General features: G+C 36.1%; 1 protein-coding gene across 5 annotated transcripts; it reads left to right on the top strand.

Annotated features, from left to right (window-relative positions):
• Positions 1-2,867: 2,867 nt before the first annotated feature.
• LOC126816514 (uncharacterized) lies at positions 2,868-10,883 on the top strand. 5 transcript variants are annotated; one of them, XM_050543117.2, is made up of 2 exons: positions 2,868-3,001; positions 8,721-10,883. In XM_050543117.2, the coding sequence occupies exon 2, from the start codon at positions 8,731-8,733 to the stop codon at positions 9,853-9,855; it is 1,125 nt and encodes a 374-aa protein (XP_050399074.1). In that variant the 5' UTR covers positions 2,868-3,001; positions 8,721-8,730; the 3' UTR covers positions 9,856-10,883. The 5 variants fall into 5 exon arrangements, with proteins under 5 accessions (XP_050399074.1, XP_050399075.1, XP_050399077.1 ...); XM_050543118.2 differs by lacking the exon at positions 2,868-3,001 and adding an exon at positions 3,349-3,493; XM_050543120.2 differs by lacking the exon at positions 2,868-3,001 and adding an exon at positions 5,767-5,889.
• Positions 10,884-15,093: the final 4,210 nt, after the last annotated feature.

Here is a 15,093-nt window from a genome sequence, read left to right on the forward strand (position 1 = left end):
CAAACTAGGTAATTTTGGGACTAACATATGATACAGTTTTACTTCAATAATTCGCGTGCGCAATAAGAGAGAATCCGTGAGACTAGACCATGTTACCTACAAGCCACTTAACTCTATGACATACCTTATGATCTATAGCGCACGTGTTAGACCATTTTTAACTTAACCAAAGGACAGTTTTCACGAATGTTCAATGAAATTTTCACAGAATAAATCTTATATATGATATAGTAATGCAATGAAACATATTTCAGCTCTCGGGAAAAGATAACTACATTGTCAATAGCCGCGGGGTGTTCGCAGCAGCATATCCAGTACGTTCTCGTGCCTGGAAATGTTTCTTGGAGGACCGGACATCCAATCACAAACTGTAAAGTGTTTCTGAGGGATGTACATGTGGGATGTACATGTTCACGCGTGTAACTGGTTTTAAGGACGGAGGGATTGTAGATGATCCAGTGGCATCGAGCCATACACACATGATCAGCATGACTACACTTGTTTACCGTTATATCTTTCAAATTAGCAATGGATGGAATCTTAGAATCTTAGAATTGCATATGTACACATATATATACTCTCCAAAAAAGTAGTGGATATTCAGAAACAATACAAAATTGCAGAAATGCACTGCTGTTTTTATTAGAGGTAACCAGTGTATGTTAATAACAGGCCAATTGCCTACACATGAACAGTTCATATGGGCGACTTATCTGACGGCCGCAAAGAGATACACCGTCTAAAGTGAAAGTGGACGTTTTTGATTTTTGTCTTAATAATGAGTAATTGCTCCACCAATCCTCAGACATTCAACAATTCGTCGTGGCATGCTCCTAATCAACCGTCCAATCACGATTTGGGGCAATCTGACCAACTCCCCTTGCAGTGCCACGGACAATTCTTGCAGTGTTGTCGGTTGACGTCGACGAACACGTCTCCCGATGAAAATAAACGTAACACACTAAAGCAAAGATACGCTAAACAGTAAATCTTATGCAAGAACCGATAGGAATGCTATCATGGATAGATAAACCGGCACGCGGCAGTTTTCATCAACCCTTTCTTGAAGTGTCAAATTTGACAATGAACCCCTCCCACATGTATGGCGCTATTGCGTGTCGCATGTGCAGCTCAGTGGTTCTGTTAGGGCGATAAGTTCTTCGTGTGAACATACTCTCAAAGCATATGACTATTTATCATATCACAACCTGCATAGGTATTTGCATTTCAATATCCCCTACTTTTTTTGAAGAGTCTATATATAGAGATGTTAAGTATGGCATTGTTCGACGTGTGCGTCTCTTCACTGTCGACTATCTTTAAATGCCCTCTGATTATCACCTTTTCTTCCATGGTTGGTTACCTGAACGTGCCAAATAGGTTATTTTGGTCAAACATATTTTAGGACTTAGACTGCGCTTATTTCCATCTGTATTTATAAAAATGAAATGAAGTGGGGTTTAACGTCCTACTGTTCTGCTCCTCAACTGGGCTAATGAAGACGGGCATACGCCATACAGTGTGCTATGAGGGAAATTTTGCCCGGGCAGCGGCACTGCGGTCTACCCTTATATCGAATTCCAACTGCCAAGGGATCTTTTACTTGCACGCCAATGTGTACACGGGACCTCGGTTTTTCGTCCCACCCGAACGTCTAGACAGCTGACCTTGTCAGGCCCTTCGTCCTGCATCACTGACAAGGGGGAACCACGCCGGAAAATCTGGATGAACTTTCTCGGCCAATGCAGGGATCGAACACCCGACCTCCAGGCTAGCGAGCCATCGTCTTACCCACTTTGAAGTTATATTATATTTTCATGTCATTTATTAATAATAAATGGTCTATTCAATTGCATATCGCCTACTGTTATATTTGTCTACAAGGATACTCACTGGGGGCATAATTGTCTGTCGTCATGTCACGGTAAATAGGGTTTCCTATTTCGCCTCGAAGCAAAATATATTTAACACTGAAAACCAGACGGCCGTAGACGCGATTTCCAGGCATTTCGAATACTTTCTAGTAATTTGGAGTGGGTAGCAAATTATGTCAGTTGCAGCATAAAAACTGGTAAAAAGTCATCTTTAAAATACAAGCTCTATTACTACGAAAACAAAGACAAGTCGAACGATTTACTTTTGCCACATTTTTCATTTTATGAGACTTCACATTTTTTATCCAGATCTCAGTCGGGAAGGCATAAACAGAAGGTTTATACTGCTTTTCAGCTGCTCACTTCTATCACTGGGCTCGTCCGGTGCATGGAGTTGGATGCCAGTATACAGGAACACAGTACTCAAGAACTGAGAAAGGCCACGTGTACGTGCTAGTTCTATTCAGATGGCGTACGTGTTCATCATTGACTGGACTGCTTTCTTTCCGCTTCCATATTATTAAAAATATTCAAAACCCGACAGATGGCGCGACGCTTCCCGACAAACTGAGCATTCATTCCCGACAAGACCATAGCCTTCCCCGACAAGGCCATACCCCTACCCCCACCCCATTTTCAAAAACTCCTCGGCTAATGACCGATCTCACAATTCTGAGCTCTTTTCAGATTTCTATTTTTTTTTCATGAAAATATGTTCGTAATTGTATACATCTAACACGACATGAATGTATTCAGTGATAAATTATAAGATTTTAACCTGTTCATTTGGATTTCTAAACTGGTAATCCCCCTAAAGCTTTTATTTACCAAATTTTATATACATGTATACAATAATAAAGGGTAAATTGATTTCATGCGAGAATTATTTTATATCATGTCTTTGTTATGTAAATCTATTTAATCTGTATGCTGAAACATGTAAAAAGAATCAGAGCAAAACTCCTTTGTCAGTTAAATTTATGAGCTGCTGGCTTTTAACAGTGAGTTTGAGACGATTGAAGTGTCGTGGATATCATTATCAATACAGTTGTACGCGAGTTGATCGTCCGAGTGTTATACCTATTAAGGATTACAATCGTGACTTTATATTCTATTTTAATACGCTGGTAAGTAAACTTGTATAAATGACAGTATTCAGTTTTAATGAAAATAATATGCAAGTAAGTTATGACAGATTTCTATAAATAGGTTTAAAAATATTGTCAACGGGATCATAATGGTGATTGTGGACGTTGAACTATAATCTTCTATAGAAGCCATTCCGAGTAATTTTATATTCGATCTGTTTACATTCGAATCTAAATTAGTAGACAACCCGTTTGAATACACAAAGGGTGGATTTGGAGTGCATTGATATATAAATCATTCAGTACAAAAGCATTCTGTAAGTAACTGAAATCAAGTATATTTGAACTGCTTGTTTTGTTTGAACAATACAGGTCGTGAAGTAATATTGCTTAATAATAGATCAGCATAAAATATACTCGAAATGTCGAGTTAAAAGTGACAAGGGTATGTTCCATATAGTCTACGTTAATGGAATGCTGAACACCGATGTCTTATCGTGAATTAACAAGGAAATTAATCTCCGAAGCGAGGTTAAGTAAAATGGTTTTTTTAATTTTTGTTCTCTCTTTAAACATGCATTATGCAAGAGCTAAATCTGTCTATTGCAGGTCTGTCTTTGGGCCTGACGTGTTATCTAAATTATTAACTAGACATTAATTAACAACTCTCGGTGCCATCGTTAACCTGCGATATTTAGTGGATTTGAATGCATTTTGTGATGGATAATTTAACGTAAAAAATGGATAATCGATACTTTCTTTATTATTGTACTAACGTTAATAATGACGACCGAGGCTAGCCTAAAATTGAATAGCTAATATCTCGGTTTAGAGTAAAGCAATTTGACTGAAATTGACAGCGTATTCTGTTTTCATTATTTAACTATTTTTCATTATTTTCATTGTTTTAACTATTAGCTATTATAGTGAGAATTGTTAGCTGTTTATGTAATCTTACCTAAATGCCCTTTAATAGAACTATTCCATTATATAGTGTAAGACTCATCAGGTGAATACATAACGCGATATTAAAGTATTAAAGGATATATGTACGACATTAAAGCATTGGAGACTAGTATAATATTATCTACAACATTGGAGAATTCTGTGTTTGCACACTACATAATTCATAGCTAGCTGTCAATGCGTTCGAAATAGTTTTATGTTTTATGATTGTATCGGCCACACCCAGCTAGTGATAGATTGTGTGTGTTATTATTATATGTTTGTAGTTTTAAATCCCACGGTTCAATATAACAAGGTTGGTGCTGACGTGCAACAAAATATCTAATTAACTTTTATTTTGCTATCATGGAAACGCTGTAATTTCTCAAAAATGCCTATTTTGTTCAACTAGATATTGTAGAACAAGAAACCTTAAGTCAGCCAAAATGATAAAGATCCCTTGACCTCACGATTTTAATCTCTTTGTTTCGTTTTGTCTGCAGGGTTTTAATTACGTAACATTATTAACCAATCAGCCCTTTTTGTACCTTAATCATACCAATGGACAACATTCTTATAATTTAAATGAACATCAAGTCGGTAGACGTTTTAATCCTATGCATATTTGTCTGAGATATTACCAGCAAAGTTTTGGCATTCAGGTAAAACATACTTAAATTGAAATACAGTGCTAAACTGGGTTGATCTGATTCGATGAGCGATTATCAACTTCTATCAAGTACCCTTTTCAATTCGAAAGATAAAGAAAACTCTTTTCTTTGTTTTACTACTTTCCTTTCCATTTTTGACATAAAATGTCGACATACAATTGCTTTTATTCCAATATTGTAGATAGATTGTCATCTCATCAAACAAATCAATACATAAAACACAATGCAATCGATAATTTGTATTCCCGATCAAATCAAAGAGGGGTGCCTTTTTAAATGAGAACTAAGGCTGTTTTTGATTAATAAAATGAAATTTTTAAAAAAAAATTGTCCCTTTTACATATGTATATTATATACTAGCGGTTGGCCCGGCGTAGCACGGGTATAGCCATGAACCGAAAGTAGCATAATTTCGAAATCGGAAGTGGTAGTCCATCGCCACCTGGCCTATTTTACTCCCCGGTCCCAGCTACACCTATACACCAAATTTCAGCCTCGGGACAGGCCTAGTGTAGCCGCCAACCCCGAACAGACAGACAAACCAACACACAACAGTCAGATATTAGTATAGATAAGCGCTTTCGAAGTTACATCTTATTGTTAAGAGCCAAACAGAATATAAGTGTATTTTTGTTATAGGGAAACGTTGCTTTATCTGTTCCGCTCTAATAATTACTAGGTTGTATCTATATATAACTTTTTTGTTGTCAGTAATTGATACAGAATGTTTAAGAGTATGAAGGAAAATTCCTACGAAATATGTTTATCTCGTAGTTAAATCTTTAATGTGGCCATATTTTTATCTTAGGTTTTTAGGAAAATGTTGGCGACCACAAAAGGGTTAATATAGCATACATATCAAAATAGATAAAGCAATATGAAAGCTACCGAGCATGCCCCCTGGTACTTGACACTTCAGCTGATCAAATAACCAAAGGGGAAATGTCTCTAACACTATATATATTTCTCCGTGTTAGTCCCTTTTCAAACGTCTTCGCCGCATTTAGACTCTCTGGGCCGACGAATTTCAAACAAGTGTAGCATTGTCTGGATAACTATGTCTCTAAGCGGTTTATCCAGTCACGTTACTGTTCAATATTTTGAATGAAAACATTTCCGTGTAAAATCAGTATAATTTTATGATTTGAACTAGATATATAATTGTATAGTAAATTATGTTACGAAGCAGTCGTGTTGTATGTTGTTGGTACATGTAGGTAGATATAACTCAGATATATTGCACTGTGTATCATTGTGTCAAAACTTTTTACTCGTGTATTTTGGGTTTGACGTAAATATGAAACCGAGTTGGTGAGTTATTTGTATTAAACATTTCTCCATATTCTTTAGGTTCAGAATTTTCTTTGTGTAATTATTAGTGGGTCGTCGAAAATTTTACAACACGCACAGGGGATTTTATTGATTCTGTGCTACATGTGAATATGATATTGTAATATTTCTGAACTGGATAAAATAAATTTATAATACTGAAATTAATATATAATTAGTTACTGTAATAGACTTGCTTTCATGCTGATGTTGTTAATATTCACGCAACGAGGTTGTCATTGATGGGTTTGTATTTTCAATTCTAATGTATAACATTTTGGTTTAAAAAAGATGCGAATTTATACTAATCATCGAAAAAAAATTGAAAATTCCGAAGATGGCAATAAATTTAACAGACCAAACCAATGCATTTTGAAATGAGCTTTTTTTACTTATGCCCTTGTTTAACATCAATAGTAAAATAAATTGGTTTTTAATAAGCGTAAATTGATAGGATGTTCTTTCAAACAACTTCCTTTTTAATAATATATGCTTCTGTAAGTAAGATCTACGACAGATGGCACTCTATTGAATACAATATAGATTATTGTATATAACTTCCCAATCCACATTGAGAAATTTAAAGTGATTCCTATGACAACATTTTCAAAAATGAGTCACTTGATATATATTAACAGTATTTAAATTCAAAGTGAGCCTGACTCATTGAGGTAGTTTAAAATTTACAATTTCCAGCCAGATGCTATTAAGGTTAATCCTTTCTGTCTTAAAACAATAGTAAATATTAATTTAATCGATGCTAATGTATGCTATTTAGCAACATAATAGGTCTAAATGACAAACAGCATGGGGCTAGCCTAAGTGTTCTCGTATTAAGTATTATCTCCTTGGTGATTTGTTGTTTTTCTGTTCAATTTATCTCGATTGCATGTTATACATGGCTGCTAAGCGACTGCTTAAGAGATTAACGTTAAAAAGGTGCATTCATACTGTTTCGGCGGTCGGAGTTCATTATTCCAAGAACTTAATGAGCTTAAAACAACTGTTGATCAATTGATTACATGGTTTTATTGTATTTGGGTAAGAAAACAAATTTTACTGTTTCATACACCGGATCTTGAAGTATATACCTGTAATCTAGTCTACCACAATCGTTAAAATTGTATCGATTGTTGTATGGTTGCTATAAATAAACCATCACAAATGTCTTCTCAGATACCGTTCAATAGGGCTTGAAAATTTTATTGTGGCTAGCTTTTTGTATCTTTATTGTTTCTAGAAGGTGTCAAGAGTTCGGCGTATCAATATTCGGTGGTTTGGCATATTAATACTCAGTGGCATGCCCGATTGTTATGACATTATCATTGTGAACTATTATCGAAAAGGGTAAATCAATGTTTATTACATACTGTCGCCTTTCAATCATATCGTATACGGATTTAATACGTTTACTTTCTATAGCGGTATATTAGATTTCTAACATACTATCGTCGAATTTCTAACTTCTATTAATGTAATTTCTAAATTAAGACAATGTAGGCCTATAATCGAACTTCTTTATTTGTTCAGTGTAAATTTTAATTCTGTTTCATCTTATTTCTATTATTCAGACGAATGTCTACTTCATTACATGTTAAGCATGAACGTTAAACAAATTTAGAATTTGGATACTTCTACCAAGCAATCATCATCATGGCGTCGTTTGGTGTCGCCACCGTGTCCGCAATTAAGCACATGACCAGTGCCATTATGTTATCACACAAACCACTCGCTCTTCGTCTGGTCGAATGGTTTGGCGGGGTGTTAAAATTGAAAACAACATCGAACGTGATATGGATTTCAAACAAAATTTCAAATTCAAATTCTCCAAACCGTTGTTTAGCTTATTTTTGAAATAGTATTTCCCGACCATATCATGTTCGATATTATTTTTAATTTCAGCATCGATTCCCCGGTTGTACGTGGCATGAAGTAGGGTCGTATGCCCAACCTCCTGGGTTTTTCCGGATCCTCCGGATTCCTCCCGCTGCTAAAGAAATGAAATGAAATGGGGTTTAACGTCTTACTGTTTTCTCCGACTGATCTAATGCAGATGGGCATACGCCATGCAGTGTGCTATGAGGGAAATTTTGCCCGGGAAATGGAACTATGGCCTACTCTAATACGCATTATGACCAACTTATCTTCTGCTGCTGCTTGTCTGTAACGTGTAGAATGGAACTACCATGTAGAAACTGAAATAAACCGGCCTGATAATCGAAACCGTTGCTTAGTCCATTGGTTCGTGGGGTGTAACGACCGTTTCCATCGAATTTAAATTGTGAAGGTTTATTTCAATTTTTTAGAAGTTGAGTTGGCCCACGCTACGTGAAGATCTAACAAATTCTAGAACAGTTCCTTTTCTTTGAAGGCTAATTATAGTTACTATGATTGATTAAAATTAGTTATCTGTTTTTCGAAAACATTTTTTTTGCCATTGGGTAAAAATCATTGACATTGTAAAACGGTTTGTTCATTGGCTAGATGAAATGTCAGGTACGGTCAACTGAACACAAACTAGTTAATATGTTGTCCCACCATGCCGATATCGCCCTTGATGGAATCGGACGTTAAAGCCTACAAACGAGCGAACGAATAGCATATTATGAATGATATAAAACCCGTCCAAATGAAAATAAGGACTTGTCGACAACCGTTTTGTCAGCGTTTTTTTCCGTGCGACATGATTTCATTTTTACAAGATCGCCAATTTGTTTACATAAGTTTTCATTGATATCATTGCCATTTTTTATGTATTGTTTTTTTTATGTCTGTCGTTTTATTAAATGCAAACGTTTTGTCTGTATTTACAGGTATTAAAGAATGATTACAGATGATTCCCGAAGTCAGCCCACCAGTATTACCATGGAACTTCATGGAATGCGGCATTTTTTCATTGTAATAGTATTCACCGTGTGTTTGTTTATAACCATCACATCTTTAGGGGTATTTAAGACATATTCGAATAAATTGATTGGACCAAGTATAAACCATGAAAAAGACAGAGAGTTGCGTCGCCGCGGAATTGATCCGTTTATGTTGCACAATAAGTTTTTACACGCACGGTCATTGAGTGGACATAAGTTGAAAACGTCCGAATTACAAACGCAATCTGTACCCCACCAAAGACAAATAAAGAATGATGCGAAATCTTATATAGAATCACAGAAAATGAAAAGAAAAGAAGAAAGCGATACAAAACATCAAACAAAATCTAAGAAATTACATACGGAAAAGAGAAATTCGGTGCCCGTGAAAAAATTGGATTCCGCTACTCAAACAAACCACCAGGTTACGGTTAATAAAACGATTTCATGGACTAAAGATCGCGACCTTCATAGTTCCGAGACATCCGGAATAACCCAAAGTGTTTCACAGACTACAGACTCTGAAAGACTGAAATCAATAGGTAGTAAAGAAATCAGCGATCGTTTTGGAACATACCGACGTCATAAAATATCGAAAGATAAACATACAAAACCATTAAAATTCATTCCTTTAACAAAAGCAAAGAAAAACAATTCACGTATTTCGCTCGATTTTAATAACCCAAGATTCAAGCCTTTAAAAAAGAATAATTATAACAATGGTTTATTGAGTAGTAAAGGTGAATTGAAATTTAGAAGTATGCATAATAGACTTGAGAATATGTCGAGGAGTTCATTTAGAAATAATGCATCCGAAAATATATCTAGACATTATGGCCATGCATTTAACAAAACAGAAAAATATAATTTCAGTGATACGTCGTCCATATATAGTAGGCGAAGATTTATTCCCCCGGGGATGGCAGATAGCCACCCCCAAAAGAACTTAACAAATCGAAATCAAGCTCAACCATCTTATGTGCTAAAATATAAACCCTTAATTAACGAGAACAAAGATAATCCTGATATCAAGGATGAAAGGGGTCATCGTATAGAAGAATTTAAGAGAACAGAAAAGTAGGTGCTATATGCAATGGGGTGGGGTGGGGATCGACACTGGAAACAAATATATTTCGTGAAAGTAGGAATTTGCGAGCTGAATTGTCGGAGTAATTTTGTCATTTCAATTCTATCAAGGATATTCTTCATAATACTAAGACGTCCAGGAAACGATCTCTACTTTCCATTGGTAATCATGAGAAATTTATTATACTAAAAAAATTTTTGAGGAATGATACAGGGTAACATGCTTCAGCGTGATACAGTAATATATGCATTGGGTTGATACGGGAAAACATGCTTCAGAGTGATACAGTTATGCATTGGGTTGCTACAGGAAAACATGCTTCAGAGTGATACAGATGCATTGGGTTGATACAGGAAAACATGCTTCAGAGTGATAACGGAAAAAAAATGTTTAAGAGTGACATAGTGTGATGGATATCATTGTTGTAAGTGTGTAACTTGTGGGATATATTGCACACGCTACACAGCATTAACACTTTTTCGAAACTCGGTGTGTATTTGAGATCTGCGAATGTTTGTTTGTACTGTTTGGTTTTGAAACGATCTGATTCATATCATAAATACACTACGTACAATTATTATGGATACACAATTACTAAATTTATTACTATGCAACGGTTTCAATGATGATACTCTCGTCTATACAAATGTGTGAATTTTAGACTAATATATACAGAATATGCATATGTTCAATCATTAAATGCCTATCAAAACTAAGCGAATCAAACAATATATCCTGCTTGGTCGTGTTTACAAGATAATGAAACAACTCTCTACATCCCGGATGTAATGGCAACATATAGCAAGATTTTAATTAATTTACCGTGACTATTTTAATTATCAGAAGCGTCTGTGATATTAATATCTAGATCGAATAATATAGATGTTAACTTAACTTTGAATGCTTTTGTCACCTAAATATCATGGCACTGCAAGGCGATTCCGTATGAGATTGGCTGATAATGGTCTGTTATATTGATTTTTTTCTTTAGATAAGAATTTATATATATTTATCATTTAATACACGAAACAGTGCAATGTTCGATCAATTGGTTAGGTTAGGCGACCGATGTTGCTCGAAAAAATGTGACAAATCAATAAATTAATAACTGGATCAAAACCGGCAAAAGTGCCTGTCGTATAGAATAATTTATTTAACCTATTATCTTTGTAAAGACTATTGTTATGTTTTGTTGGGGTAAATGTTTTTTAAATAAAAGGATATATATTTTTTCAAAATCCCTGTAGTCTTTTTAAGACAGATTTTACAATGAAAGGTTTAGTAACATCGGTTCGAAAGAATCAGCATATATTAAGAATCAGATTGGTGTGCCACTTTCAAGGTGCTGCAGCTGAGGTATATCTCTGATTGTCAGGTGTATAAAAATCTATTACTTAATGTTATTAACGAGTTGACCTCATGTTCAACTTCTTCTTCCCAATGCTTCATGAACAGTGTGCCTAAGGTACAGTTTACTGGGGGTTCTGTATTCGCAGTAAATTTGATATCTGACAAAATTGGTAGAATTATTGGCGACCATTGCAAAAGGATATGAAGATGAATGTTACCAATGAACAAAAATCTAAACGACCATCATATCTAGTTAACGCCATGAACAAACCCCAGTATGCCGAACGCGCAAAATAAAGCTAGATTCTTCACTTTGGAGAGACTTGCTTTCGGAATCAGAGGTGTAAATGAGTGGTGTAAATTTTAAACAATATAATTAAAATAACATTTATTTCACCAAATTATCAAAACTCTGATATGCATAGAGTAAGGCATTTTAAGCGAGTATTCGTTTTGCTCATTTAAAACGACTTCAAATGTGCATGGTTCGTAAGTTGGTAGTTTACATCTCGGCGACAATGGACTGATCTGTCCCATTTCAACACCAAATCGACCTTTTTTTATACCCATCTCCGAAATTCTAATAGATCTTTAAACTCTTCACATCAGTTAAAGATAAAACCACGTTAACTCAATAAAGTATTGTGTAATGACATTATGTATTATGCAATTTTGCAGAAATATCTTCCGCCATCTTGAATAGACCATGTCTCGCCCTCGACCTTAAAATCACACTAAAACCACCATCACTTGGACAAAAAGCAGCTCCAAGAATAGTTAGATGGTTCTGCCTCCCATTTGTACTTCTTTTTTGTTTAACAAATATATAATAGTGAAGAAAGGGTCACAATTTACATTGTCCTGCATTGTGATAATAACTGCACGGCAAAGGACATAAACAGCCATGGCTTAGAAAATAATATCTATAATCAGTTGAGTCAAGTTATCCTGCGTTTGTGTCACCAAATCTTGAACAGTAGCTTCATCTAGCTGGTCGACATATTGTTCATGTGAGAGAGCGGGGGAACTATTCTGTAGTTATTTCCCTTGATCTATTTATTGTTCTTGACGTATCAAGATGAAGCAATCTGAATAACAGGTTGCACATCCTTGGCATTATTTACTGGAATACCTACGCGGAGCCTTATTACTCCTCGCAGTGATTCGTTTCATTAGACCTAATCCCACTCAAACATTCCTGGCAGGGGCGTGCTAGGCCCTCAAAATGCAAGAACGCACGAAATCGGAAATGTTTGATAATGCTCGAATCCGATGAGATTTCCTACCAGGGAATATGGGTATGCGTGGTTATGTGTCGCCCATTTCTGAAAAAGTGCCCTCATGTCTGAAAAAGTGCCCTCGTGACTGAAAAAGTGCCATCGAATTTCGAAAGAGTTAACTCAAATACTCATGGAAATGCCCGCGACAATGTCATCATATTCCCATTGCCCTAATGACAACGTTGTGTCCTCTTTTACTGCTGTCCTATCCTTGTTCCTAACAGACCCAGAGATACTAAAAACCAATCGCGCTCTATGTACTTATATGCGCCATTGATCGACCCTCGTTGCTGGTTGACTCTCAGCCTTAGTTGAACGTGAAACAGTTAACGCACCTGATGATCGACTGATTGTGGCTTGAATCCAATTTTCCCTGATTTCGGTTGGCAGTTTGCAACCATATATATATATTAAAATTGGCAGGGGCGTGCTTGGTAGTTTTGTGCCCTCGGACCAACTGGTTAGGTTGGACCGCCATCGCGGTGAAGAATACGTAACATGAACAGAAAACGAAACTAGTTTGATTCCCTGCACTTCACCCATACATCATTTTTCTCCTTGGAACGAGGCCATTATTTTTTTCAGTGGATGCGAAGATGAATTTTAGTTTTTGAAAAAAAAATGTACGTCAAATTATGTTTTTCCTGTCGGTACCAATGGACCCTTGTCCTTCTGCCCTCCCCCCCCCCCCGCGAACCAAATCTTGTGGTCCGAGGCTCAGTCCGCTCCTGAAAACAGATGAGTAGTAATTGTTTATCATTAGGGCAACTTGCCGTGGACCAAAAGTGTCGGAGTTTGGCACAAGTTTCTGGAAAAAACGACGTGGGCTAATATTTTGAGAGATTTTTTTAAATTTTATTTCCGGATCCAACATCCAATCCATTTCCACCAGGCGAGGTGCTGACCAGGCTGCAGTCAGCAAGCCCCAATCTAAAAAATAATTTATCAAATATACTGACACTGGCCCTTATTCCCACTGATGGCTTCCAGATTAGATTTCACAGTCGGATTAAAACTTCCATAATCTTAAGAATCAATTACTCTGTCTTTGCTAAGGAAATTTAGGAAAATGAAAAAAAATTGGAAATTGCAACACGGGTGACGGGATCGTTTTGCGCTGTTAGAATATCCCAAGACCAATAGGCTAAACATTTCCACGAACCCTATTGACATTTATTCTGTCACCAGTACCTTCCTTGGTCAGGTTTAAAATAAACCTTTTACATCGGTGCCACCGTAGATGTCTAAATCTTGAACATCTTCTCGTTCTAAGGGGTTGTGTCAGTTTACTCTGAAGTGCTAGCCCCCCTCCCCATCCTTGGCAGGTACCCTTTGTAAGGAATACCAGTCTCTTTTTTCTTTACTCGTAGGTCGATTAGTTCATGTTCAGATCTGATGGACTTAATCTATGGCGGGTGTGGCGCCAGGCAGGGTAAGCTTACTCTTCCGGACACCTATTACCACTGTTTGTTGTGTATTTTGTACACGAGGAGCAGTCCATTTGCTGATTACACTATTTTGCTTGAATACACTAGTTTGCCTATAACGTTTTTTAGGACTTCGAATTCTGTCTTATGGTTTGGATAGTTCGTACTTGGTTTTATTTTATTAATGCCAGTGTCAAAGAAAACTTTTCTTGTAATTGTTTGGGTTGGCCTTCCTTTTTTCATAAATTGGCCGATCTATTAAAAAAAATGGCATTTACCCTCAAAATTCGGGATTTTCCGATAGCCCCATTTTGCTTAACTTTTAGGATGTCATTCAATATACCCAACACTACTAGATGCTATCAAAAAAACCTTTTTTGCAATTGTTTAGGGGTTGACGCCTTTTTTTCATAAATTGACTGTTCTAGAAACTAATACTCCTAAGTTACAAGACCTATTTATATCGCTCTAATAGTCGATATGAATAATGGAAATCTCTTGCACAGTCCGACGGAGATATAAATATTTGAATGAAGAAGCGGTCGGTCTAGTACCAGACGAATTTCAATGTGAAATTCTTTTAAAATAGTGTCATCAGAGCTAACGAGAGCGTTTGCTTGTTGAGTTTAATATATACAGATTACGATCATAGGAAAATACACCAGAGAATTACACAATATGTATGCCCCGTTTTACAGCGCACCTCTAGATGAAAATATGATCAGGCCTGATTTTGGAATTTGTGTTCAGATTTGATAACTGCGCCGCTTATCGATGTAAACAATATTTATAGCAGTCACGATGTTCTAAAAATAGGAGAATATACGATGTGTTGTAATATCCCTGTATTATATATGACTGAGACGAAAGTAGAACCAATAGACACCGCACGGTATCGATTTTCATTTAGATAGTTTTAAGTTGATATATTATTTCTTTTATCTGACAAATAACTATCAAATAACAGTAAAATAATTGGTCAAATTCGAAATTAAGCCCAAGGCTTAAATACGAGAATTCTCGGTAGTGCCAAACAAAAAAAAAAACATTAATCCATTTGAACGAGTTAGTATCTTACGAAGGCCCATTAGTGCCAAACAAAAAAAAATATTAATCCGTTTGAACGAGTTAGTATCTCGTTTGAACGAGTTAGTATCTCGTTTGAACGAATTGGT

The sequence above is a fragment of the Patella vulgata genome, chromosome 3, assembly GCF_932274485.2.
Source record: "Patella vulgata chromosome 3, xgPatVulg1.2, whole genome shotgun sequence".
In the NCBI taxonomy this organism is placed as follows: domain Eukaryota; kingdom Metazoa; phylum Mollusca; class Gastropoda; family Patellidae; genus Patella; species Patella vulgata.